This window comes from Phascolarctos cinereus, unplaced genomic scaffold (genome assembly GCF_003287225.1).
Source record: "Phascolarctos cinereus isolate Bilbo 61053 unplaced genomic scaffold, phaCin_HiC Scaffold_9;HRSCAF=440, whole genome shotgun sequence".
In the NCBI taxonomy this organism is placed as follows: Eukaryota; Metazoa; Chordata; class Mammalia; order Diprotodontia; family Phascolarctidae; genus Phascolarctos; species Phascolarctos cinereus.
In genome coordinates, this window is record NW_027556402.1 from 208,050,690 (window position 1) to 208,075,458 (window position 24,769).

The window sequence follows — 24,769 nt, forward strand, 5'->3', positions numbered from 1 at the left end:
GATGGGGTTCAGGAAGAGGTGGCAGCCTGGAGTTTGAGCCCCTTGGGTGTTTAGAAATAAGTAGGGCAGGACCCGAGTTCAGTGCTGTTTTGTTTCCCTCTCCTTCACTGCTAGAACCCAACGTGCCATAGAATTTTTGAAAGATCGCCAATCCCTGCCCTCCAAGCAGTGATCTCCAATATAAGTGGCATGTAGGGCCTCGGGGTTCAACCAAACAATCACGCCGCCAGCTTAATCCAGAACTGGTATTGGTACAGGGTAACAGGTAGCCATAGACATGGAAGCCTTAAGCAACATTGGGTGAGACCCAGTGATGGCTTTTACAGTGCCTGCCTTGGAAAGGCTGATCAGGTACCCTCCTGAAGCTGGGGTGGTGAACAAAACCACCCCGGTCATCCTGCCCTTCTTGGGGCACTGAGTGATCTTAACTGTAGCTACACACTTTGAAGTCACTTAGGTGGCAAGATGGATAGAGCACTGGATCTGGAATCAGGAAGACTCATCTTCATGAGTTCAAATCCAACTTTAGATACGTCTTAGCTGTGTGACCTTGGACAAGTCATTTAACCCTGTTTGTCTCATTTCCTCATCTACAAAATGAGCTGGAGAAGGAATAGCAAACCACTTCAGTATCTTTGCCCAAAAAACCCAAAATGGGATCAGGAAGAGTTGGACACGATTGAAATGACTCAACAATACTTACACACCACTATTGATTAAATCTGTGATTCCCTTCCTCAAGCATTCACTTAATTCCATACTTATCTGATCAAAGGAGCAAAATTCTGGATAATGGGCCATCAAACAGTCCAATACAGCCTCCAGGGCCTGGGTTTGTAGTCCCTGATCTATGCCATCAAGAGCAAATCAGTTCTGTTTTCTTCTTTGACATCTCTGGAGTTGAGGATTACAAGACCTTCCCTTGGTCCCTCCAATGTCTGAGGCTCTCATTGCCAGCCATGAGAGGTGCCAGCAAAGTTCTTCCTTGTGTGTCTGACCACAATCTGTCCTGCTTTAAGACAATTTCCTCTTTGCTCCTCCATGGATGCAGAAAACAACTTATTTCTCCTATTCATACCAAATCTTTATTGTGCTTGAAGATAACTGTTATTCGTTCATTCATTCAACAAATATTTGTACTGGTTTTGGAGTCAGAAGGACCTACCATCGATTAATTCTGTCTCTGTCACTTGCTAGCTGTGTGACTCAAGGCAGGTAGCATGACTTCTCAGCCTCAGTTTTCTCCTATGTAAAATGAGCACGGTAATACTTCGGAGGGATGTTATTAATTGTGTACTTTGTATATCTTGAATACCACAGAAATGTTACTGTTGGCTATTACAAAAGCTTCCATTCATATTTCTCTTTCAAGTTTGTAAAGCACTTTGCACAACTCTAAGTCACAATTTACCTAAGACAAAGTCAATATCAGAGATTTTATTATGCCCATTTTATAGATAAGGAAATTGAGGGCCTGCAGGCAAGGTTCTAATCCAGGGCTCTCCTGAGTAAAGGTCCAGTGTTGTTTCCTTCATACCAAGTTGAATGAATCCCTAGTAGGGACCCAGCCTGTGTTGGGAGCACAGAAGACAGGTCTGAATATTATGATCCCTGGTCTTTGGAAGCTTCCAGTCTAGTTGGGATGGGTGGTGGTAGAGGAAATAAAGGCATCATGCAGTGTGGGTCAGGAAAAGATCTGAAGGCCTTTCCTGGACCCTCTCAGGTGGCAGGCAGCAGCTTCCAGTAACTGTCGACACCATTCTCCCTGGCTACCTTTGGCCAGCTGCTCCAGGATGATGGGCTGAAGGCCTGGCTACCTCAGTGCCAGGCAGGCGGGCAGAGAGCCAGGTAGCCTTTCCCGCCTCGGCAGCCTGGCAGGATGGGCGCTGGCTGCCGTGGGGAGGGACAGCTGGCCGTAACTGATACACATCAGCTGAGGGGGGATGCAGAGGGAGAGAGAGAGGAGAGGGCCCACCCTCCAGCCTGCCTTCTCCCTTCAGCTGCTGCATGGTTAACCCTTTTCAGGCTTCGTTGAGGTTTGGGGATATAAATGTTGCACAAAGGAGGTATACTTTCTAGGGCTCCTCACTGAGCTACTTAATTTTTCCACCAGGGACTGGAGCACAAGCCAATATGGATTTCCTGATCCCCTACTCTGTGTGCTTAGCTCTATTCAGTAGGTAAGAAATAACAAGTCAGAGAATCCGAGTTCAAATTCTACCTCTCGGTGGTTACTTTACTGTGTGACTTTGGATAAGTCACCAAGCCTCGCCAGACCTAAACTTCTTAATTTAGGTTTCTGAGATAACTTCCAGCTTTACATTTGTGATGTCATCATTGCAACTCTGGCTAGGGAGACAATTCACACATGATAAATGATAGCTAGCACAGACAGGAAATGAAGGCTAAGTCACATGGGGGTGTGGCTATGTCAACTACAGGGGTTCAAGGGCAGGGGAGATCCCTGAAGGCTAGGGTGAGCAAGGAAGACTTCCTGGAGGCGGTGACATTGAACTGGTCTTTAAGAGTGAGCTAGATATATAGGAGTAGAGAAAAGGAGGGTGGGCATGGGCATTCGCATCAGCCAAGTCAGGAATGAGTGTTGTATCCATGCAGGATGAGAAGAAGAGAAGCCTGCTTGGAGGACAGGCCCAGAGCTGGGACAGGGAGAGACTGAGGAGAAGAGCTGGAGAAGGGAGAGGCTAGCAGTGCTGTGGGCAGCCACCTAAGCTGTCCAGGCTGGAAGGGACCTCGGAAGCCCATCTGGCCCAAATCTCTCATTTTACAGGTGAAGAAACTGAGGTCCAGGGAGGGGAAAGTGGACTGCCCTAAGTTATACAGCTGTTGAGAAACAGAACCAGGACTCAGCGTTCAAGCCTGCTGACGCTTTGGTCCAGGGTATTTTCCACCACTCCCAGGAGACCTGAATTTTGGCAGGTTTGAAGTCCCTGACCAGCTCCCTCTCCATGCCCCCAGGTGATCTCTGCTTGTTAAGCTTGGGAGTGCAGAGGTCTGAAGAATGCTGGCCCTATGAGCTCCATTCTTCCCCCATCCCCATCGGGGTTCCTGAGACAGCTGTGCAGCGGCAGGCGCGCTCTCCCCTTGGTGGGGATTAACTGCCACAGGCTAGTGTGGCTGGGGGTGAGGGAGTACTGCCTGCCCTATCACCAGCCAGTAACCCCTCCCTGTCCAGGGAGGCAGGACTCAACAGGCTACATCAGTGAGAGGTGGTGTGGGGGCGGGGGGGAGAGGGGGAGAGATGTGCCCTAAAGTGACATTAACCCTATGTGGTTCAGATCCTGTGCCAGAGTCAGTCACCCACCTTCTTGCAGGGTGGAAAAGTGGCGACATTGAGGGATGCTCCACGCCCCCCCCCCAAAATAACAGTGTCCCATCATCATCACTCCGTTCCCCCCATCCAGGTCTGTCCTCTGTTTCCCCTTTCTGGAGGCTGGCTATCAGACCTGTCCCATTAATGGGTCAGCTGCTAATGGTCTCAGGTACTCCCCCTGCTAGATGCGTGCACTAAAGCCTTCATGATCCCAAACAATGTGGGCCACCTAGGTGGTCTGGTGGATACAGTGTTGTGCCTGGCATGAATACAACCTGAGTTTATAATCCCACCTCAGACACTTAACTGTGTGACACTGAGCAAGTCACTTAACCCTTTCTCAGCCTCAGTTTCCTCTTAATGAAATGGGAGCTAGAATTATTGTGTGTAGACATTGATATTATATAAACACTTTGCAAGCCTTAAAAAAGTGCTATGCAAATACTGGCTATTGTTATCACGAATCTCCCTGCAAAGGTTGGATAGAATTGACTGGCTGCAGGGGAGATATTGGGGAGTGCCAAGTAATGGGATTTGGGGGATGACCACACCTTCCCAGTTCTCTCCATATCTCAGGAAAAGGGGTTATACCTACGGAGCTCACTCCCAAGGCATCCTCACCTTCTATTCCTTCATATGCCTTCTTACCACTAGCCTTCGCAGAGGCTAGCAGGACAAGGCTTCGGGAAGGCAAGAGTTAACACCCTTCCTTGGCTTTTACACATTTTTCAAGGGATCCTCTTTCAAGGGGGAGGGGGGCAGTGGGTTGAGGGAAAGAAAGTCAGCATGTCGCCTCTGATTTGCTCTGGTTTGACCTTGAACGTGAATCATTCTATCACAATGTCGTTACTGATTTCCACAGGAAGAGGATTAAGCCCAGAAAATCAGGGTGGGAACCTGAAACGGGACTGAGGAGAATGGGATTGTTCTGCAAGCTAAAGGTCCCTCGTGTTTGTAAAACATGTCACGGGAGGTTTCACCCTTTTCCAGAAGGGAATTTCAGTGCCTGGAGAGAGAAAGCCCGGGTCCTCGACCTAGCTCAGCTTATCATTTGTGGTTGCCTTGGAGAAGCACGTCCCCCAACCAATCACAGATTCTCAGCACCTCAGGGCTCAGAGGGCCCTTAAAGACTGAGCATCCAACCCTCGCCCCTCAATTTTACAGATGGGGAAACTGAGACTGAGAGATGGGATGTAGTAGTATGCTGAGAAATCACACAGCAAATTATTGGCAAAATCGGACTATAAATATCCCGATTTTAAATGACTGTCAGGTTTTCTGCAACATAACAAGGCTGAGCCTAATGACCCCTGGGGCCTCTTTTAGTTTGGACATTAGGGATTAGGACAGCAGCAAGATTAGAGGACAGGGTAGGAGGCTGAGATAGCAGTGGAAGAGCATTGTGCCTGAGGGAAGGGTCCATCAATCAGTCTGTCTACCATGGCCTCCGCTACTCACCACACTGCCTTAAACCTCTCATCACGCTCCTAAGAGGTTCCCACTTACCCATTCATTGAACAGACGTTGAAAAGACCTTAGCTTTAGGGTTTGGAAGAGCCACTTCCACTGTTTTACAGATGAATAAACTGAGGCTCAGAGAGAAGTGGCTTGTTCAGGTCACGCAGAAGTTATGTAGCAGAGCTGGGATTTGGACCCAGCCCCTTTCACTTCTAATCTATTACTCTTTACCACCTGCTAGGTAAAAGGACACTGTTTATATGGGGCAGTCCCTTAAGGAGGCTTTATGGTCAAGAATATTGGACCTGGAATCAGGAAGACCCGAGTGCCAATCCAGCCTCAGACATGTACTAGCTATGTGACCCTGGGCAAGTCATTTGACTCCTGTTTACCTCAGTTTCCTTATCTGTAAAATGAGGATAATAATAGCACCTACCTCCCTGGGTGGTTATTTACATCAAATGAGATAATAATTGTAAAGCACTTAGTACAGTGGTTGGCACATGGTAAGCACTATATAAATGTTAGATAATAGTAGTAGTAGTAGTAGTAGTAGTAGTAGTAGTAGTAGTAGTAGTAGTAGTAGTAGTATAGCTCTGGACCTGGAATCAAGAAGACTTGAGTTCAAATTTGTTGTTGTTATACAGTAATTCAGTTGTGTCCAACTCTTCAAGCCCCATAAGGGTTTTCTTGGCAGAGATGCTGGAGTGGTTTACCATTTCTTTCCCCAGCTCATTTTACAGATGAGGAAACTGAGGCAAACAGGGTTAAGTGACTTGCCTAGGGTCATACAGCTAGGTATCTAAGGCCCCACTTGAACACCCCTGATTCTAGGCCTCTAGGCCACTGTGCCACCTAGCTGCCAACAAAAATAACGCATTCCAAGAGAGCTCGTCAAATGGAGTCAAAATGGTCAAAGGGCTGTTGCAAATTGATACTCTGTGGGAGCAAAGCAGGGGCCAGAAAGTATTGCCACAGGTTGCCACCCTCACATACGTTGAATTCCTTACTTTCTGGTCCTGATTCATTAGAAGACCTCTCAGTCTGCCACCATTGATTAACCCTCCCAGTCTGGGTTCCTAAGAGTTGACTCTTGATTGGATTATCACAGTCAGAAGCAACCATGGAACTTCAGGGCTGATGAGTATCAAAATCCCACTGGATACCCTTCCATCTCCATGTAGAGAATTCAATCTGCAGGCTCCAGAGCAATGGAGACTAAACTTTACATAAGCTTGGCACAACCTGTGTTAGTAATGTATCAACATTCATCTTATAAACAGATGTGAGAACAAATGGACAAACTGAGGTCTTTAATAATTTATCATCCAGCGCTAGCAACACTGTTCTTTTACACTTTTCATCCGAGCTAGATTGGATTTTGTTGCATGGTTCTCCTAGAAACAAGACTATAAATCCATGATGCCTTTGACTACTATGGAAAAAAAAAATCTACTTATATATAATGCATTCAGGACATTTTTCACCCTTAGAAAGGCCCACAAACTGTTGGACTTAGAGATCAGCATGTCTCAGAACACAGGATAGAATTTAATTACAATTGACTACCTTTCTGTCAGAGGAAGAAGAGTCAACAGACAAGGGAAAGGAAGCATGAGTTGAGTCACGAGATGAAAGGAAAGAGGAAGGGAAGGAGAAGGAGTGAAAAAGGCTTTTTGATGAGTAGTTTATTCTGAGTTTTAATTAGGCCTCAGATATTTACTGGCTATGGGGGAAAGGGCCACTAGGTGGCACTGGATACAGCACTGGGCTGATTTCATCTTCCTGAGTTCAAATCCAACCTCAGATACTTACAAGCAGTGTGACCTTGGCCAAGTCACCTAACCCTGTTTTCCTCCATTTCCTCATCTGTAATATGAGCTGGAGAAGAAAGTGGCAAACCAGTGTCTTTGCCAAGAAAATTCCAAATGGGGTCATGAAGAGTCTAAGCAACTGAACAACATTTATTAGCTGTGTGACCTTGGGTAAATCACTCTACCTCTGTCTGCCTTGGTTTCCTTAACTGTAAAATGAAGATAATGATATAAAATGAGACAATATTTTAAAGTGTTTTGCAAACCTTAGAGTACTATATAAATGCCAGCCATTTTTATTTCTGAGGTTATCTACTGGACTTGAGTATTTGTCCACCCATTCATGCCACACTGAGGATGAGCAATTCAGCCTCAGCATTTGGGAATGATTCGATTGGTTCAGGCCATGGTGGATTGAAGCCACCCTTTGTATTGGGTCAATAAAAGGGAGCAAGAGTTGGACAATCCACTTGACCCTCCCCAACCTGGGATCTAAGATTAGGAACCTTAGAGATGGAGACCAGGGCAGAATAATGGTCCAGCGTATGGTTGAAGAACTGCCCATGATGGATGAAGCCAAGTCCCAGCCTCCCCAAGACAGAAAAAGAGATTTCCTAGACAATGTGAAGTTATTGGAGAGTTTCAGGACCCCCTTTTCTTGAGGGAAAACCGTGAGCCGCTGGATAGCACCAGCAGAAAATCAAGCACATGACCCTGAGCCAGAAGAAACCAAAATATCGAGGAGCAAAAACCCAGGTGTTGCCCATGAGTTATTCACACCCTGAAGGTCTGATTGGAAAAGGGTTACCTTTCAAGCAATCCCAAGTTTATGTCCCTTTCCAGGAAAACCTAGGTTCTCATTGGTAGGACTGTCAGGCTGGAGGCTTGAATAGGCCTCTGGAGTGGGGGTGGCACCCACCTGAGTGTGAAGGGTTGCTGCTTTTAGCATTTTCTTTGGGGGGGGGTGCCTATTCCTTGGGTTCAGCACAATTCTCCAGGAACCAACCAGTCCCTCATCCTGAGTGCCAGAGACAGTAGCCGTGGACAGAACATGTCCCAGAGATGGAATGTGAATGAGAAGCTTCTGGTACACATTCAGGTGCTGGTACACATCCCATGTGTACTGTGGTGTATACGCCTCCCTCCCACACTCCTCCTCAATCTAAACCAGTTTGCTGGGACATTGGGTAATGGAGCTGTAGCTGGAAGGGACATTGGAGGAGGTCTTCTTGTTCAACTCTCCCCAGTTGCCCCTCATGGGTCAGCAGCCAGCACCACCCTCAATTTCCACCTGCCAGAAAGGCGTCAGGACCACCACACACACTGTCAGAGGCTGTCAACCCTGGGCACTGCACCTCACCCACTGCCAGGGTGATACCTTGAGTCTGCCACTTATGGTGGGTGTGACTTTGAGCAAATCTCTAGCCTCCTCTGGGCCAGGATCCTTATCTAGAAAGTGAGGGTGCTAGATTAGATAGAAGGAAAGAACCAAGCATTTATTAAGTAGATGCCAAGCACCATGCTAAGTATTTTACAGATATTATCTCACTAGATCCTCACCACAACCTTGGGAGGTGGATACTATTATTATCTCCTTTTTACAATTGAGGAAAGTGAGGCAGATTAAGTTAAGATTGAGTTAAGTGATTTGCTCAGGATCATATAGCTAGTAAGTATATGAGGCTGGAGTTGAACTCAGGTCTTCCTGATTCTAGGTCCAACACTCTTGACCAAAACACCCCCTTAGGGGATTGCCCAATGCTACCTAGCTGCCTCTAAGGTCCCCTTTCTGTCTCTGAGATGCTCCTTTTTCTCCTTCTATACCCCCATGATGACAGGCCAGGCTACAGGGCTCTCTCTTCCATCATCACTTGGCTTGAGATTTTGGGGGGGTTCTAGGGGAGTCAGTTCTCTACCTATGCATAAACCTGTCCTGCAGGACAGTGAAGGAAGAAATGGCCTTTGTGGTGCTGGACAGTCTTCCACATAAGTGAAGTGTCTTAAATCCTGATGTTCTCGTCAGGGGAAGTATATCTGGGCAGTAATAATAATAGCTCTCAATTATAGAGTGCTTTAAGGCTAGGCAAGCACTTTACCAAGTGATCTCATTCGAGCCTCATGACAAAAATGCTATTATCATCCCCATTTTACAGATGAGAAAACTAAGGCAGAGGAGTTGACTGGCCTGGGGTCACACAGCTAGTCATTTCCTGAGGAGAAATTTAATCTTTCAGGTCTTCCTGATTCTAAGTGCAGCACTCCTTCCGCCATATCACAGTAAGCTTGTCAGAGAGGGGACCCCTTTCTCCTCAACCAGAGAGTATGCCCCCCCAATACTAACCCTGTAACAAGATGGTTATAGCCAAGTTGGCCCTAGCCTCCAATATGGTGCCGTAATTGAGCTGTGCCAAAGTCAAACCAACGAGAATTTGACACTCCTAATATGCTTCTCAGTTTTCTTCTTGGCATTTATTGGATGCAGAAGAATGACATGGATGTAAAAATTTACAAGTGACAAAAAGCCTGTGTTCCTTTTATCTCGGTGCAGCCCCTTCCTCAACAGTAGGCATCTCCAGGGCTCTAGGAAAGGCCTCCAGGGAATCTTGAAAGGGAAAGGCAAGGCCTCAACATTCATGACTGGCCAGTAAGTTTGCCCTCCCCAGGCTGGACAAGGAGCTGGAGGCATGGGGTGGGCATGGGAGGAGGAGCAGAAGCCTCAGCCCCTCTAGCCTAGCGCCAAGTTTGCCAGGCCAAGTCTAGGGAAGGCATCCCCGAGCTCAGCAGTCGACGTAGGGCCAAATGCTCAGGCAGTAAGTATGCTAGAAGCACTCTCATCTTCCATCTTGAAAGCTGTTTCATTGGGAGAAAAACCCTAAGGCCTTCAGAGATAGAGATTCTGCAAATGGAGGAGATTAGGAACTATGTCTCCCCCTGTGCTGGATTTCTCTGCAAAACATTTCTGGAGTCTCACATCAGAAAGTGTTAGAGGGACTGGAAGGTTTGTTTGAAGGCCGAGATCAAAGGTGGCCAGTCAGCAAAAGCCCTGGGAGCATTCAGAGGTGTCATGAGGGAGAAAAATTGCCTCTGAGAGAGATGAGCTGCTTTGGAGTTAGATAGCTTTGGTCTAACCTGGAGTCCCCTAAAGAAAGAATCATTTCTTTTTCTCATTCAACTAGCCCATTAAGCCATGAAGAAGGCCACGGGCTTCTACCAGGCCCTTCCTACAATGTATCAGGGAGGGACTCAATATGAGGAATAGTATGTACATGCCTAGACCTTTAAATGCTTCCCTAGATAAAAATGCCCAGAATCAGGCAGTATTTCCTTGATGTGAAAGAGGTTCTCTAGACCATTAAGTCAATTCCCCTGCCCCTCAGAAGAACCAGAGATAGCCAGCATGCACCTTGTCCTCATAGGATTCCTCCAAGGACAGAAATTCCCTCTCCCAACCCCCTTCAACCTCCCTGGGCCATCTGCTGCAGTAAATCTACTCCTTATCACAACCAGCATGTTCTCAGCTAAACTAAAGCCTTTGTGGGCCAATGGGATCCTACCATCCATGCCTCTCTCTGGCTAAAAGTGCAAAGTGACCAGAGGTGGCCAATTTCCCAACTTCTATATTGTCTTCCCTCCCTCCATCCCTAGCAAGAGTAGGCTGAGGGGCTCAGGTGCTCTCCTGCTGCTCCTAAGGTAGAAATCCATCCCCCTGCCTCTGCCCTAAGCTGTACCCAAACTGTACAAGACAATATCCTTAGCAGGAAGCAGGGGAAGGGCAGGCCTTTCTGTGATGAGCTCTGCTCACCAGCTGAGACTAGCTTTCCTGACCCCCACAGCATATTTGCTGCCAAGCTGCCCATGGCCAGTGGTTCCTGTGAATCTGAGGGACATGGGGATGAAATTTCTCCCATGCAAGGGTGCAAGGAAAGGGCAGGAGCCAGGGGAATATCCCTGAGACCTTTGGAGAATCAGGTAAGTTGGAGGAAGGGGGAGTAGAAGGGTCACTAGCCAGCTCTTCCTTGGAATAAAGGTCTCAGAACCACTGGCAGGCACAGTCTGTGGGCTCCTGGATGGTGTAAGGCACCCATGAGGCGTTTCCCGTGCAAAAGAGCTGCACCGAGCGCCGCTGCAGGCCCATCTCACGGCAGCACTTACAGAAACGAGCATAGGTGTTGATGTTGTAGTTGTAGATGCTTGCAGAGGGGCACTTCCCATCACAGCTCACAATGTTCACCTGAGGCAGACAGCCAGAATGGGAGGCCTGGGGAAGCTGCCTGATTTCCACCACAACCACCCAACCCAGCCCATCCCAACAGTTTCCTCCTCCCAGCCTGGCCTCTCGATCCCTAATGAAGCCAAATGTGGTGCTCTGGCCTGACCTTCCCCCTCACACCAGGGTCTCTCCCTCTATCCCCGGGGCCCTACAGCGCACCGGTGTATTGCTTCGGCAGTCACTCTTCCGGATTGTCATTCGGACAGTCACCTTCTTACAGGACCGCCCATCCTCCTTACCTGGGGAGAGGCAAGGAAAGCTGAGTGAGGCTGACCCAACCACCCAAATTTCTTGCCCCCTGGGGCAGAAGAGGGGTAAGGAAGGGGAAGGTGGGCATTTCCCGGGCACTTAGCTGTCATGCACTGAGTCCTTTGAGCTACTCTCAACTCATGCACTACTATCCCCTACCCCTCACAGCTCCCAGGGCCTGACTCCATGGGAGGAAGAGAATCCCCATCTGAAGGGAAAGAGCTAGCAAGTCATATATCTGGGACTTGGCAGTGAGGAAGCAACCCAGAGAGCCTGAGTACTTGAAACCCTCAATGCTGGGCACCAGTCTGTAAGGGAGGTTGAGAAATGTGAGCAGGGACAGTGGAGGACGCCAATGGGAGAGTGGCTGTCCAGCAATGGGACATCCTGCAGCAATGAGACATCCATCGGAACCTGGGGCAAGGAACACTGGATTTGAAGTCAAGAAATCAGCACCTGCTCTTCCATTCAGCCAGAGATTTGGCCTAATTACTCAGCCTCTATTTCAGCTTCCCTCCATTTAAAAAAATGTTTTGTTGAATTGAATTAAATCCAATTGATCCTTTTGGCTTAATCATTCTAGAGCAGTTCAGATGGAAGTGGGTGGATGTGCTAATAGTCCTTAACCTGAGTGGCCCCAGGCCTGGAGGATGCAGCCACATCCTGGAGGTGTTCAGCAAGAAGCAGGAGCAAAGCAGCGTTTAGTCTCTGTGTGGACAGTAGGAAGCGAGCAGTGTGGGGGTGCACACATGCATGCTTTGGGGGCCAGCTCACTGCCCACATCTGAAGACCAGGCGCTGCCAGAGGGACAATCTGGGAAGGGTTTTGGAAGCAGGAACACAGAGCCACAAATTGTCCCCTCCCCTCCCCCAGCCCTCCCTCCGGCCCTTTCCCTAGGGAGATGAGGGCCACGGGTTCCATGAGCAGATGGGCCATTTTCAGAATCACCAACGCAAGGCCACTTCGCCTTCACTCCCACTGACCTGGGTGACAGCGGGCACTAACCCTTGGAGAAGAGGCAGGGATAACCGGGAGCAGAAACAGGGCCCCCGGGAAACCTGGGGAGAGGGGGACAGGGCCGCAGGTCATACTCAGAGGGTGAGGAAAGTGGGTCATGACGGAAGAGGAGGTTGATCCAATCAGGGGACTGGAGAGAGGGTACAATGAGGGAAAGTGGAGGGAGGGGGACAGGTAACAGGAGGGAAACAGAGCGAGGGGCCTTGGGATCAGGGGAAAGTGAAGTGATCACACACTCAGGCCACCTACATCCCCCAACTTAAGCTGCCCTTAGGGGGATCTGAGGGCCCACCCACAGAAATTGTCTGTCTGGGACAGTAACATTTTCTGGGTCATAAACCCCTCTGGCAGTCTGGTGAAGCCTATGGACCCTTCTCAGAATCATGTTTTTAAATGCATAAAATAAAATACACATGATTACCGTTATATTGAAATCAAGATGTAACTCTTTTCCCTTCCACATTCATGGGCACTAGAAATCTATCCACAGATCTCTTGGGGGTCCACTTAGTCTACAAGGTAAAGCTGCTTAGGGAGGTTCCATGTGGCCAGGTAGCCAGTAGCCAGAGTGTGTGGCTGGAGGAAGCCCAGGGCAGATCTCTTTGATCTCTCTCCTGGGGCAAGTGGGGAATGGGCCATGACCCTAGGGAACTCTGAGTCACTCGAAGGACACTGCTCTTCTGGGAGGAGAAAGAAACACAGAAGGGCAGCTAGGTGGTGCAGTGGATAGAGCACCAGCCCTGGACTCAGGGGGACCCGAGTTCAAATTTGGCCTTAGACCAAACACTTGACACTTACTAGCTATATGACCCTGGGCAAGTCACTTAACCCCAATCACCAAAAAAAAAAATGGGGCAGCTAGGTGGCGCAATGCATAGAGCACCAGCCCTGGACTCAGGAGGACCTGAGTTCAAATCTGGCCTCAGACACAAAACACTCGCTAGCTGTGTGACCTTGGGCAAGTCACTTAACCCCATTGCCTAGCCAAAAAAAATCCTACAGAGAGCAGCCTTGAATCCCAGGATGTCATAGACTTTGAGCAAGAAGGGGCCTCAGAGGCCACCTAGCACAGCTCCCTCACTTTGTAGACAAGCAAATTCAGGCTCAGGGAGGTTCAGTGATTTTTCCCAAGATCACACAGGCAATAAGCAGCAGAGGTGAGATCTGAACCCATAGCCTCATTCTCCAGAGCTGGTATTCTTTCCCTTCCTTTGCAACACAAGACCATGGAAGAAGTTACATGACAGGTCTCTGAGCTCCTGGGGACCTGGTTCTCCTTTCCAACTTCATTGGACATCACTCCCCTTTTTATACTCCATGGTCCAGCCAAGCTGGTCTCTCACTCATACTTCATCTCCTTCACCGGTCACCACCACCCCCTACCATCTCCCCATGCCTTCCTTATGTCACTTCATAGGATTACTCTCTTAAGATGCAGATCAGACTCCATCTTTTTTTTTTTTTTGATGAGGCAATTGGGGTTAAGTGACTTGCCCAGGGTCACACATCTAGTGAGTGTTATGTGTCTGATGCTGGATTTGAACTCAGATTCTCCTGACTCTATCCACTGCGCCACCTAGCTGCCCCCCAGGCACCATCTTTTGCATGAAGTCTTTCCAGATCTCCCACAGCACTCCTCCCTCTCCCTCTAATTCCCTCCCTCCCCAACTACCTTGGATCTAACTACTTTGTTTTTATTCTTATACGCATTCTCATCTCCTCTGTTAGAACATAAACTCAATGAGAGTCTGGATTGTTTCATCCATTGTATCCTTTTGTTGTATCTTTGTATCTTCAGTGCCTAGAATGGTGCCTGACATGCAGGAGGCATGTTATAGGTGCTTGCTTGCTTGGCTCTCTAACAAGATGCACAAGACTGGCTTTAGCAAGTGCTCAGGAGTGTCACCTCTAATAAGAGGAGTGTGGTACATAGAATAATTATGCCCAGTCATACCTGAGCAGCCAATGTTCTGGAGTCTCAGCTGAGGCCCTGCAGGCAGGAACTATCAGATCCCACCAGGAATACAGAAAACTCCCCCCAACACTGTGCTACCCAGTCCCAGAGTCCCTTTGGAGTCATGGTAGGGCCTGGGATACTCACATGTCTTGCAGCATCCTTCCAGAGAAGGTACCACGGAACCCCCCACCTAAATAAAGAGGAAGATGGTGAGATAGAGTCAGGAGATTGACTCTGGAAGCATCTGATGCTCCTACTTCAAGCTACCCATAGGCATGCTCCCAAAAGCTTAACAAGGCATTATCTAGGAAAGTATCTTCATGCTCAGGGTCTGAGGCCAGAGACCCAGTCAAGGAGGTGGAGAACATCCTGATAATTCAGGTCCAATATCTGTTTCCCCTTCCTGCCCCCACTATCTACCTTAGGACACTCTGAACCCACCCTAGGGTCAGGTCCCTCTCCTCTTCCTGGATTCTGCAGCCAGAGATGACCAGAGATGAGTCTCCTGTGAAAGCCCTGATGTTTTTCTTGACTACCTTGCATGAATCTACATGAGACTTGGGACAGGTTGGTATGGGTGTGGGCATGGGGAGAAGCCTAGGTCCTGGGGATGACATATGGCCTTGCCTTGGTGATTACCTGGTCTATCCAAGTCCTTCCCTTCCTACTTCTAGGCCCCTTCTCTGGTCATCTGTTCTTCTTCAACACTAATTGTTGACCTCCAGATTCAGAGAGGGCTCTACAGCCCTACATATGTGGCTGCCTGCACCAACTCTGGGGAGGGAGCGATGTGCTTGAAAGAGGCTTGGATTGGGAGTCAGGAGACCTGGGTTCTAATTCTGCATACACAAGGGCATTTCCTTCTCCTCTCTTTGTAGTCCTATGATAGAGGTAGAGGTGGAGAAGAGAGAACTGGTGTCTGGAGGCTGGGAGTCTTTGAGGTATGAAAATCCATCCCATTGCTATGATCTCCCCTGAGAAAGAATGTGTTTGTGTATGTAGGTATGTGAGTGTGTATGTATATATGTATGTATGTGTATATACCCATGGATCATAGGTAATATTCAGAAACTGGTTGGTATCACACAGAATCAGAACTGAAAAGGGACATCTGAGGCATTGCATCTGACCCAGACCTGAAACAGAATACTCTGTCTGGTAACCCTGACACCTCTGTTTAAATACCTTCAATGGTGGAGAACTCACTACCTTTCAAGGTAGCCCCTTACACTTGAGGATATTTAAAAAATATTGAGACTATGTCCCTTACACTGAGCCTATGTCTGCCACTGTGTGGGTTTGCCCTAATGTCCCTAGTTCTACCCTTTGGGGTCAAAACAGTCAAGGCGAATCCTTCCTCCCAGTGACAGACCTTTGTTTATGAGAAGAGGGCTATAATGCCCCTTCCTAAGCTTTCCTGAGGTTCAACAGCCATGATTGTTTCAACATTAGTCCAAGTTAAGGCCCAAACACCAGAAGTGAAAAAAGTCTTCCCTTGAGGTATGGATAATATATTTATTCACACGAAGAGTGATTTCATTGGCAAAAAGAGCTCCTGGTGAAGAAATTTTCTCTACCTTCTCTGCAATGTATAGTCTTATAGGATTGCCTGGAATTGATATGGCCAGGGTCACATAAGCAGTGTACACTAGATATGGCATCTGAACTCAGATCTTCCTGCCTCCAAGGCCATGATGTCTCACCCTGACTTGCTAAGCTAAGTTCTAGATGTTAACTGACAATCCTTGAACATCAACAGTAGAATCAATGCGTGCAGTGCCTTGGGAGGGATCTGGATAGATGGATGGTTGGATGGATGAATGGATGGAATGGGTAGATGGATGGACAGATGGACAGATGGACGGATGGATGGATGGATGGATGGGGATGGATGAACAGATGGACGGATGGATGAATGGATGGATGGAGAGGTTGCTGTATAGCAGGATTGGAAGGAAGGGAGATCTCCCTTCTGTCCCTTCTTGCTCTAGAGTATGCCCTGGCTGAGAAGGAAACTGAAGCTTGAGGGGCTCAGGAGCTGTCATAAACAATGTGCTAGGTCAGTGATCTACCTGGATATTCCATTTCCATGGCCCTTACCTTCCCACATTCGGTTTCATTGAGGGGTGGGCAGGTGATAGGGGACACAACCAGGACCACGCCCAGTGCTGTGTTGCTGCAGTCATGACGAGCACAGTCTGAGATCCAAGATGCTCCAGGCTGGAAGTGAGATGTGTAAGGGACATTTGGCCCAGAGGGTCTGGGCAAAGTAACCATTCCCTGAGGACTGTGGAAGGCTTTGTGTGAAATGCAGCTACCCTACTGCTGGGCACTATACTGGTTTCTGCCATGCCTGGCCTCTAGGTTACTAGCCTGTGTCTGTTCACTATGTCTGGTAGTTTAAAAAAGAGTATTGATTACCTAGGTTCTGGTCCAGATTCTGCCACTAATTCTATAAAACCACAGAATCTTAGAGCTGGAAGTCATCTCATCTGACCCCCAGGAAAGTGATACCCAGAAGGCAACTGGAACTTGTTGTGTGACCTCAGGAAAGTCACTCACCATTTCTGAGTCTCAATGTCCTCTGCAAAGTGAATATACCTCACTTCTTTCACAAGGTCATTGAGAGACTCAATCAACAAGCATTTATTAGGTGCCAACTATATGCCAGGCACTTGGTTGTGGCTGGAACACTCTCTCTCCTCACTTCCACCTCCTGACTTCCCTGACCTCTTTTGAGACTCAGCTAAAATCCTACCTTCAGCAAGAGGCCTTTCCCAGTCTCCCCCCCCACCCCCATGTCTTTTCTCTGATCCTAACTTCCATTTATACTGCATATATTTTGTTTGTACATAGCTATTGGTACGCTGCCTCCTCCATTAAAGTGTGAGCTCCTTGAGAACAGGGATTGTCTTTTTGCCTTTCTTCATGTCCCCAGAACTCAGAACAGTGGCTGGCATACAAGAAGCACTTAATAAATGCTGGTAACCCTGATTTAACTGATGCTGAGGACACAGAAACATAACTGAAATATCCCCTGCCTTCAAGGAGCTCACATTCAACTGGCACAACCAATGCAAAGTACTTCGGAAAGGCAAAAACATTAAATGAATGTAGGATGCAAATAAATGAGCATTGGAAGTTGAGGGGGAACCCCTGGATAAAAAAAATAACTCCTTTGTTGTATGGCTTAACACATGCTCCCTAGCCCTGCCCAAAATATGCTGTCCTCTGAGCATTTCTGGTCCTTACTTTTCTAGAAGAGAGCTCTGGGATCAAGCTTGGGCCCAGGGGTGGGGAAAAAGAGAGAGGCTTAGACCAAGACTATTTCCAGGAGTCATTGGGGAGGGGGAGGGCTGGGGAAAGAGAAACGGCTCACCAGAAAAATGACCTCAGTGCCGTTGGGAAATGTGAAGAGGCAGGATACATTCCTGCAGGAGCCGCAGCAGGTAGCCAGGTCCTGAGGAGGCTGGTACTCTTGATTCTGCAAATTAAGCCAATTCAATTCCACCCTGAGACACCCAACCCTGTACCTGCTAGCTCTCCTCTGAATGGTACCATGGATGCCTTCCTAAGGATCTTGCACAGCTTCCAAGTCGTCATAGGATTCAGAAAGGATACAGGAGAAACAGAACAAGAGACTTGCTGAGATACACGGGAATTCAGGAAGTCATCCAGCCCATTCCTTTGCAGTCTCCAGGAAAGACCATATCTAACTCCAGGAACTGATAAAGTTGTCTGTTCTAAGGTTCAGACCTGTATCTTCTTAGTATCCAACTTAAAATCTTCTTGCATTTCTACCTTGTGTACTCTTCTTTCTTTCCCTTCTTTCCTAACTTTTTCCCTTCCCTCCTTCTCTTTTCCCTTTCTTCCTTTCTTTCATTCTTTCTCTTTACCTTCCCCTCTCTCTCTCTCTCTCTCTCCCTCTCTCCCTCCCTCTCTCTTTCTCCCTCCCTCTTTTTCTCTCTCCCTCCCTCTCTCCCTCCCTCTCCCTCCCTCTCTCACTTTCTCTCTCTCTCTCTCTCTCTCTCTCTCTCTCTCTCTCTCTCTCTCTCTCTCTCTCTCTCTCTCTCTCTCTCTCTCCCTCTCTTTCCCCCCTCAATGGAGGTAGGGAACAATTGGACATCACCCTCCAGTTACTTCAGGAGTATTGCCTCAGCCTTACATCCTCTAAACATCCCTCTGGGTCATAGTTCATGGTTAATGGTTTACTCTGACCCTGCTTTCCTTCCTTAGCCACTTTCCACTTTCTCTCTATTCCTCTGAAACATTCGTTCTCCTCCTACTTAGAATCCTTAATCAGGACATGGTTTCCCATTCATTCGTTCATTCATTCATTTCCTGCTTTGGGAGTTTATGGACCCCTGAAGTTGGTTAGCATCCCAGAAGAAAAAGGAAGGTTTCCCACCAGGCCCCCAAAGCCATATTCTGTGTGGAGTCTTACCTCCTCACACTGTACATCACAGAGGACAGATGTAGTGTTGATCTGGTAGAAGCTGGTAAGGGGGTCAAGTACATCAGTACAGTGGGAGGTTCTGCAGACACCATCAGCTGAGAGTTCTACCACCTTCTGGCCAGGCTGTAAGACCCCACGTTCCTGGCTCAGGCAGACTGGGGCCTTCACTGGTCATAGAGGGACACACACTGATCACGGTCATGATCCAGGGGGAGGAGGGTAGGCCTTCCACACCGATTTCCAACCCAACCACCCCATTCCTGGTGGTCACAGGTTTGCCACTTCAGAGGGAGACTTCCTTCCCTCACCGCGGATGGAGACTGGTGGAGCCATTGGGCCTGAATAGGCCTTGGCAACACCCTGTTGTTTCCCATGTTCACTCACCACAATTATACTTGACACAATCGCAAACATTCTCAGCACTCTGTGCAAACTCTGTATCAAGCTGCTGTAGCTCCCACTGTATGCACACAGAGGTCAGTGTCAATCTCCTATGGCTACCCAGTTTTTCTGCCCAGGGTAGCAGTAGGAGGGTATCTGGGCATCCCTGTCCTAGTTGCTGCTCCCTCTCTACCAGACACTGGGAAGTGGCCTGGCAGTCCTAGGGGAATTGCACTTCTTCTTAGCCTAGCCAATCAGTGAAAAAGGGACAGATCCACCCAAAACACACCTGGGAATCTATCCCTGAGAGGGTCACGAGTCAAAGTTCATCATTCCCATTTTAAAGATGTAGAAACAGAAGCCCAGAGAGATGAAGATGGGCAGTTTGGGGGAGAGGGGAAAGGGCATTGTCATAGGAGTCACAGGGCCTAGTTCTCATCTTGACCCTGCCACTAACTTGCAGTGTGACCTTGGAAAAGCCTCTTCCCTTCTTTGGAACTCAGTTTTCACATTTGGAAATACAGGGAGGCATCTCTAATTATAATACTCTGTGTTGTTTTGTGTTTTTTTTAACTTGTTCAAGGTAACAGAGCAAGTTAGTGGCAAAGCCTGGCTCCTAACTCCTGGAAGAGCCTCTTCCCACCATTTTTTTACTCTTACTTAAAGAAAAGAGTCAACAGGGGATAAGCGAGGAGAAAAGACGGAGGAGAACCCAAGATATGGAGCAAAGGAAAGAGAGTCACAGCCTACTTACCAGGTGGCACTTAGGTGCAGGGATTGTGTCGCAGTCACATTCTGAAAGATAGAAAGGGCCAGAACCAGGTTGAGCTTGGGACAGCCAAGCCAAGTTGCTACCCATTGGTACCAAGGCCACAGTCCCAGAGCCTTGATTCCTATATTCCGGCCATCAGGTATGTACACAGCCCTCCAGAAAAGACCTCAGGCTCTCATTTTATTTCCCCATGTGAGTTGTAACCCAGAGTAGGAAAACAGAGAGTGTTCTAGAACCCAGGAAAATGAACACTGAAGCTTTTTCAACCAGAGGGAAAGGACAGAGGGTAGGGAGGAAGCAATGAGATAGATGTTTCAATCTGCAGCCACACTGTCTACCTCTGGAGACTAGTCTTCAAAGATAAGTGGGATAAAAACTTCTTCCTATCCTTCTCTCTGTTTAAAATCTTTTGTCCAGGCTCTATATAATTATAGTGACCAAGCTTGGTCCCAGAGGAGAGATGAGGAAATGTACTGCTCTCCTTTCATTAGAAAGGCAGAGGACAGTACGGTTCAGTGAAATGTGTGCTGCCTAAGGAGTCAGACGACCTGGGTTCACGTCCTGCCTCTGTAGTATACCACCTGCGTGACTGGAGCAACCTCTCTGTGCCACACCCTCCTTATCTACAAAACAAGGATTTAGACTATATGACCACTAAGGTCCCTCCCAAATCTTATGTCCAATCCAATGACTGTGGGCATGGAACGTTACCTACACTGGTGAGTGAGATTAGTGGTGCAGTCATTTGGTTTTGGTTTATGTTTTTTGTGCTGTTAAGGGAAGGTTCTCTCAAAATAGAAATTATGATAATGTAATAATAGAAGCCATTAATAAAATGTTTTCTTAAAAGAAAAGAAACATGTTCAAGCTCTGCTAAAAATGTGTTTGAAAAACTATATACTAATAAGTTTATATTTCTGTGGCTCCAAGCTCTTTAACAAAAAAGGATTTTGCACCTAATCCTCATATGTATTGGACATTGTACATGTCTTAGAAAAAACACAAGCTCTAACTTCAAAGAACAGAGTCAAGGTGGCCCATTAAGTAAGAGACTGTCTTCTGATTGGAAAAAAAACCCACAGGTTTGACACTAGCAAATGTCCAGGTGCATTGTGGAGTGTTTCCTACTCTCTTCTGCTCAGGTAGGAAAGTGAACAAAGGAATCAGCACTGAGAGTGATGGGAATGTAAGGGGCTTACCATGCTCCTTCATGAGGAACCCTTTGGAAGTAGTCAGATTTCAGTAACTACCATCATGGCATTGCCCAAGCTCAGAACCTTCTTGAGACTGGGAGCACCCAGGAAGAGAAGAGTCCCGGTGCCAGCCAATGTCCCCAGCCTAGGCATTGTTGCCCAGGGGTTCACTTACCACATGACTTGTATGGACAGCATCTGTCAGGGCTCCACACCTCCACCAGGGATGCGCCCAACCCACACTGCAGTTGGGGGCAGCGAAAAGTCTGGCATTCTGGCAGGGAAAGAGAATAGGTTGGACCAGTGACACTGAAGTAACCAGTATCTGAGCATGAAACCATGGGGATGTCCTCACACGGGACCAGGTGTCTAAACAGAATTTCATATCAGATACTCCTGAAACCTCTCGAATGAGCTCATCTCTCTAGCCTGCCTCTAAGGATCTTTGGGGAGCCTAGGCTTTGCTCTTGTGCTGTATTTATATTAATAATGTAAGACTTTCCAATAAAAAGCTCCTTAAATTTAATTTCCAGGATTTGGACTTTGTGATAATCTCAGCAGGGATGATTGATCGACATGAACGTAATGTGTAAAGGAGGGCATCGGGGGGTGGAAACATTGACTTTCCTGAAGAACAAACTTGGTTTAAAATCAATTGGAAAGACCTGGAAGAGATGACAAGAGGGAGAGAATGAGAAAGGGAAAGGGCACAAGAGGCAGACGAGAGGGCAGGGATGGGCTAGCCTTGGCTATGCCCAACTTTATGTAGTGTTGGTTATTCCTGCCTTCTGGATAACTGGATTTGTTGACTTAACCAATAGATGGGTATAGCTAGGCCTCTGGGGGACCAGATCCTTGTCCAAAAGTTATCTTCAGGGTGGCCTGGCTAGGGTCCCTCATCATAGTGACAATTCAGCTTTATGGGGGCTTGGAGCTAGAAACCCAAACATTTAGTTGTGTTATAAGAGAGGAAAAAATAGATGAGAGAAGTGGCTTTAATGGCTACCCTCCTGAAATCAAATTTCTGTAAATCAAATCATCCCCTGATAATAGCTCACATTATCACAGGACTTTGACGTTTATGGGACATTCTCCTACCACCAGCCCTGTGAGGTGAATAGTGCAAAAATTATCATTCCCACTTCATAGATGAGGAAACTGAGGCTCTTAGACATTAGACGTATTGCCTAATAAGTGGGAGCTGGGGTGAACACCAGGGCTTCCTAACCCTGAGCTCTGTTCTTTTTTCCATTATGCTCCTGATTTATCTACTTTATAATTGGAATTATTTGCATATTAGTGCTGACTTTATGAAGTTTAAGTTACCCTTCCCCAACTCATTTCCCACCTTTCTACCCCACCCCCCAGCCAAAATAGTCCAGTGATATAAGGCTAAATTCTGGGGCCCCACATTCCTAAGAAAAACACCCCAGATCTTTCTTCATTTTAAAAAAAAATGTGTAAGAACAATGATTAATATAGTAATCATCCATGATTTCAGGGTACCGATGATGACCTCTGCTATCTCCTGCCAGAGATGATGGACTCTGGGTGCAGAATGAAAGCAGAGATTTTTGTATATGCCAAATAAGGGGATTTGTTTTGCTTAACTCTGCATATTTGTTATGAGAAATTTGCTTTTCTTCAACGGAGTAGGAGGGGAAGGAGAGAAAATAGGTTTCTGTGAATTTTTTAAAAAGCAGTTTTTTAAAAGTAGAGAGGGGTGGCTATAGATGTGGTAGGTTGCACACACATGCAGATGAGATTACTCTATTATTAGTTTTGCTTAACTGTCATAATTTGTTACAAGAGACTGCTCAAGGAGTAGAGGTAATCTAAACATGTTTATAATGTAAAAACAAAACAGATCAGTGAAAATTTTTTAAGGGTAACCCTGTTGCAAGAATAAACAAAATACAAGATTTCCAACTACCCTAAAATGATACACAAGCTAGCATGAAGCACAACTGGGACCTGAATCCAAGTCTCAAGCAATCAGGCAGTCAGTCAATAAACATTTATAAAGTACCTACTATGTGCCAGGCACTGTACTAAGCACTGGAGGTCTGCTATTTGTTTTAGGTGCTTAATGGGGTTGCCTTAAGAGGAGGGCACTTTCTCCATTGGTCCTAAGTCAGAGCTTTTGAGCAGGGACCTAGGGCACAGGCAGCAGAGAGCGTCAATGGAAGGTCTCGTGCCTCATACCTGTGGACAGCTCCCTCCAAGACAGACTCACCACAACTATAGACTGGGCAACACAGCTCTGCGGTGTCACTGTCCACTGTGAGCACCTCCCCTTCCTGACATGTGGGTATTGGGTCCGGACAAGTGTCACAGGCTGTATAGGCAGGAAGAGAGGAGAAAAGACCACATCAATTGGAACGGGGAGGCTCTGGAAGCCAGTGTGGCTAGCTATAGAGCCCAAGAGTCTTGGAACAGAGTAGAAACAGAACAGGGAGGTCTGCACCAAAAACAGGGAGGGTGTTTTCAAGGCCCTGTAGTGGTCTTGTCCTAGGGAGGGCTTAATCAGAAAGCTCTTCTGGGTATCCTTGTCTAAGGTCACATGGTGAACAGGTGGCAGAACCAGGACTAAGAATAATAATAATTATTATTATTATTGCTAACATTTACATAGCACTTACTATGTGTCAGGCACTGTGCTAAATTCTTTATACATATGATCTCATTAGATCCTCACAACAATTTTGGGGGGTAGGCACTATTTTTATCCCCCATTTTACAGATGGGAAAACTGAGGCAAATGGAGGTTTGTTTATTTTTAAGTGACTTGCCCAGGGTCACACAGCCCATAAGTGTCTGGGGCTGGATTTGATCTCAGGTCTTAGAATTAGAACCTGGGATTCCTGTTTCCCAGGCCAGGGCTCTTTCCATTGCATACCACCATATTTTATCTATGCTATCATCTTCAGCTTCTTCCAATTCTTCCCCAGTGACAGGGACTGAGACCCCCTACTACCATTCCATGCATCTGGAGAAAACCCTTCCTTGCTACTTCTCTTAACAGGACAGCATGGGCCCAGGTAGGGAAGAAAAGAGCTCCAGATGGGTAATGTGGGCCTCACAGATACTGGAGTGGCTACCTCCTTCTGCCTTGGTCAAGGGGTCATTGATCTTGAAGTATAATGATGCAGTGAGAAGGAGTTTGATTTTCTCTAAGGTTGGGGAGTGGGAAGAGGCAGCCCTGCCTCATTAATAGAGATGCCACAGCCACTGTACCACAGAAGTAGGAGATGCAGCAAGTGTCCCCAAGCCGGCCGGCAATCACCATCTGGTCCTGGCGACACTGAGGATCGGGCTGGGCCTCACACTGCTCTGGGTCACATTCTGGTGAAAAGTCACAAGCAGCCCTGAGCCCCATCCCTATATCTGGCCAAAGCCCATAACCAGATCCAGGGAAAATGATATTAGATGTGGCCTTTGTAGATCTCTTTTCCCCCACTGTGCCCACCATGAGATCTCCATCCTCCATCCCTGAGGGACAACTAACTCAGTAGGGCCGGGGTCCTGGGGAGCCCCTTTTCCCAGAGGGAAGAAGGCATCTCCAAGTGGCCCATCTAACAGTTTGGATGTTCACTTACCACAGGTGTAGCTGGGACAGCATGATTCCTCCTCGTAGTGCATGAGGAGCCTATCCCCAGGGGGGCAGGTGGGGGTCAGCCCTCGCACAGTGTCTGGTTACATACTAACCATGTAAGAAAACAGAATAGAGTCACCAAGGGGGCCTGAGAACTCCCCAGCCCTCTTCAGTCATAGGGAAGGTCTTCAGAGAGCCAACCAGCCCCTTCTGACTTAATGTTCAGGGAAGGCTCCTGATCTCTGCCCTTACCCATTTCCTGGCCTACCTCTACTG

General features: G+C 47.5%; 1 protein-coding gene across 1 annotated transcript in view; it reads right to left on the minus strand.

Moving 5' to 3' along the window:
• Positions 1 to 9,060: 9,060 nt before the first annotated feature.
• The window catches only part of OTOG (otogelin), a 102,059-nt gene continuing 86,350 nt past the window's right edge, over positions 9,061 to 24,769 (minus strand). The window contains 13 exon segments of the mRNA XM_021005386.2: positions 9,061 to 10,834; positions 11,033 to 11,112; positions 14,241 to 14,286; positions 16,197 to 16,316; positions 17,476 to 17,580; positions 18,541 to 18,719; positions 18,937 to 19,012; positions 19,688 to 19,728; positions 21,074 to 21,172; positions 23,135 to 23,236; positions 24,136 to 24,243; positions 24,498 to 24,575; positions 24,578 to 24,601. Coding sequence (XP_020861045.1) covers positions 10,634 to 10,834; positions 11,033 to 11,112; positions 14,241 to 14,286; positions 16,197 to 16,316; positions 17,476 to 17,580; positions 18,541 to 18,719; positions 18,937 to 19,012; positions 19,688 to 19,728; positions 21,074 to 21,172; positions 23,135 to 23,236; positions 24,136 to 24,243; positions 24,498 to 24,575; positions 24,578 to 24,601 — 1,259 coding nt within the window. The 3' untranslated portion in view covers positions 9,061 to 10,633.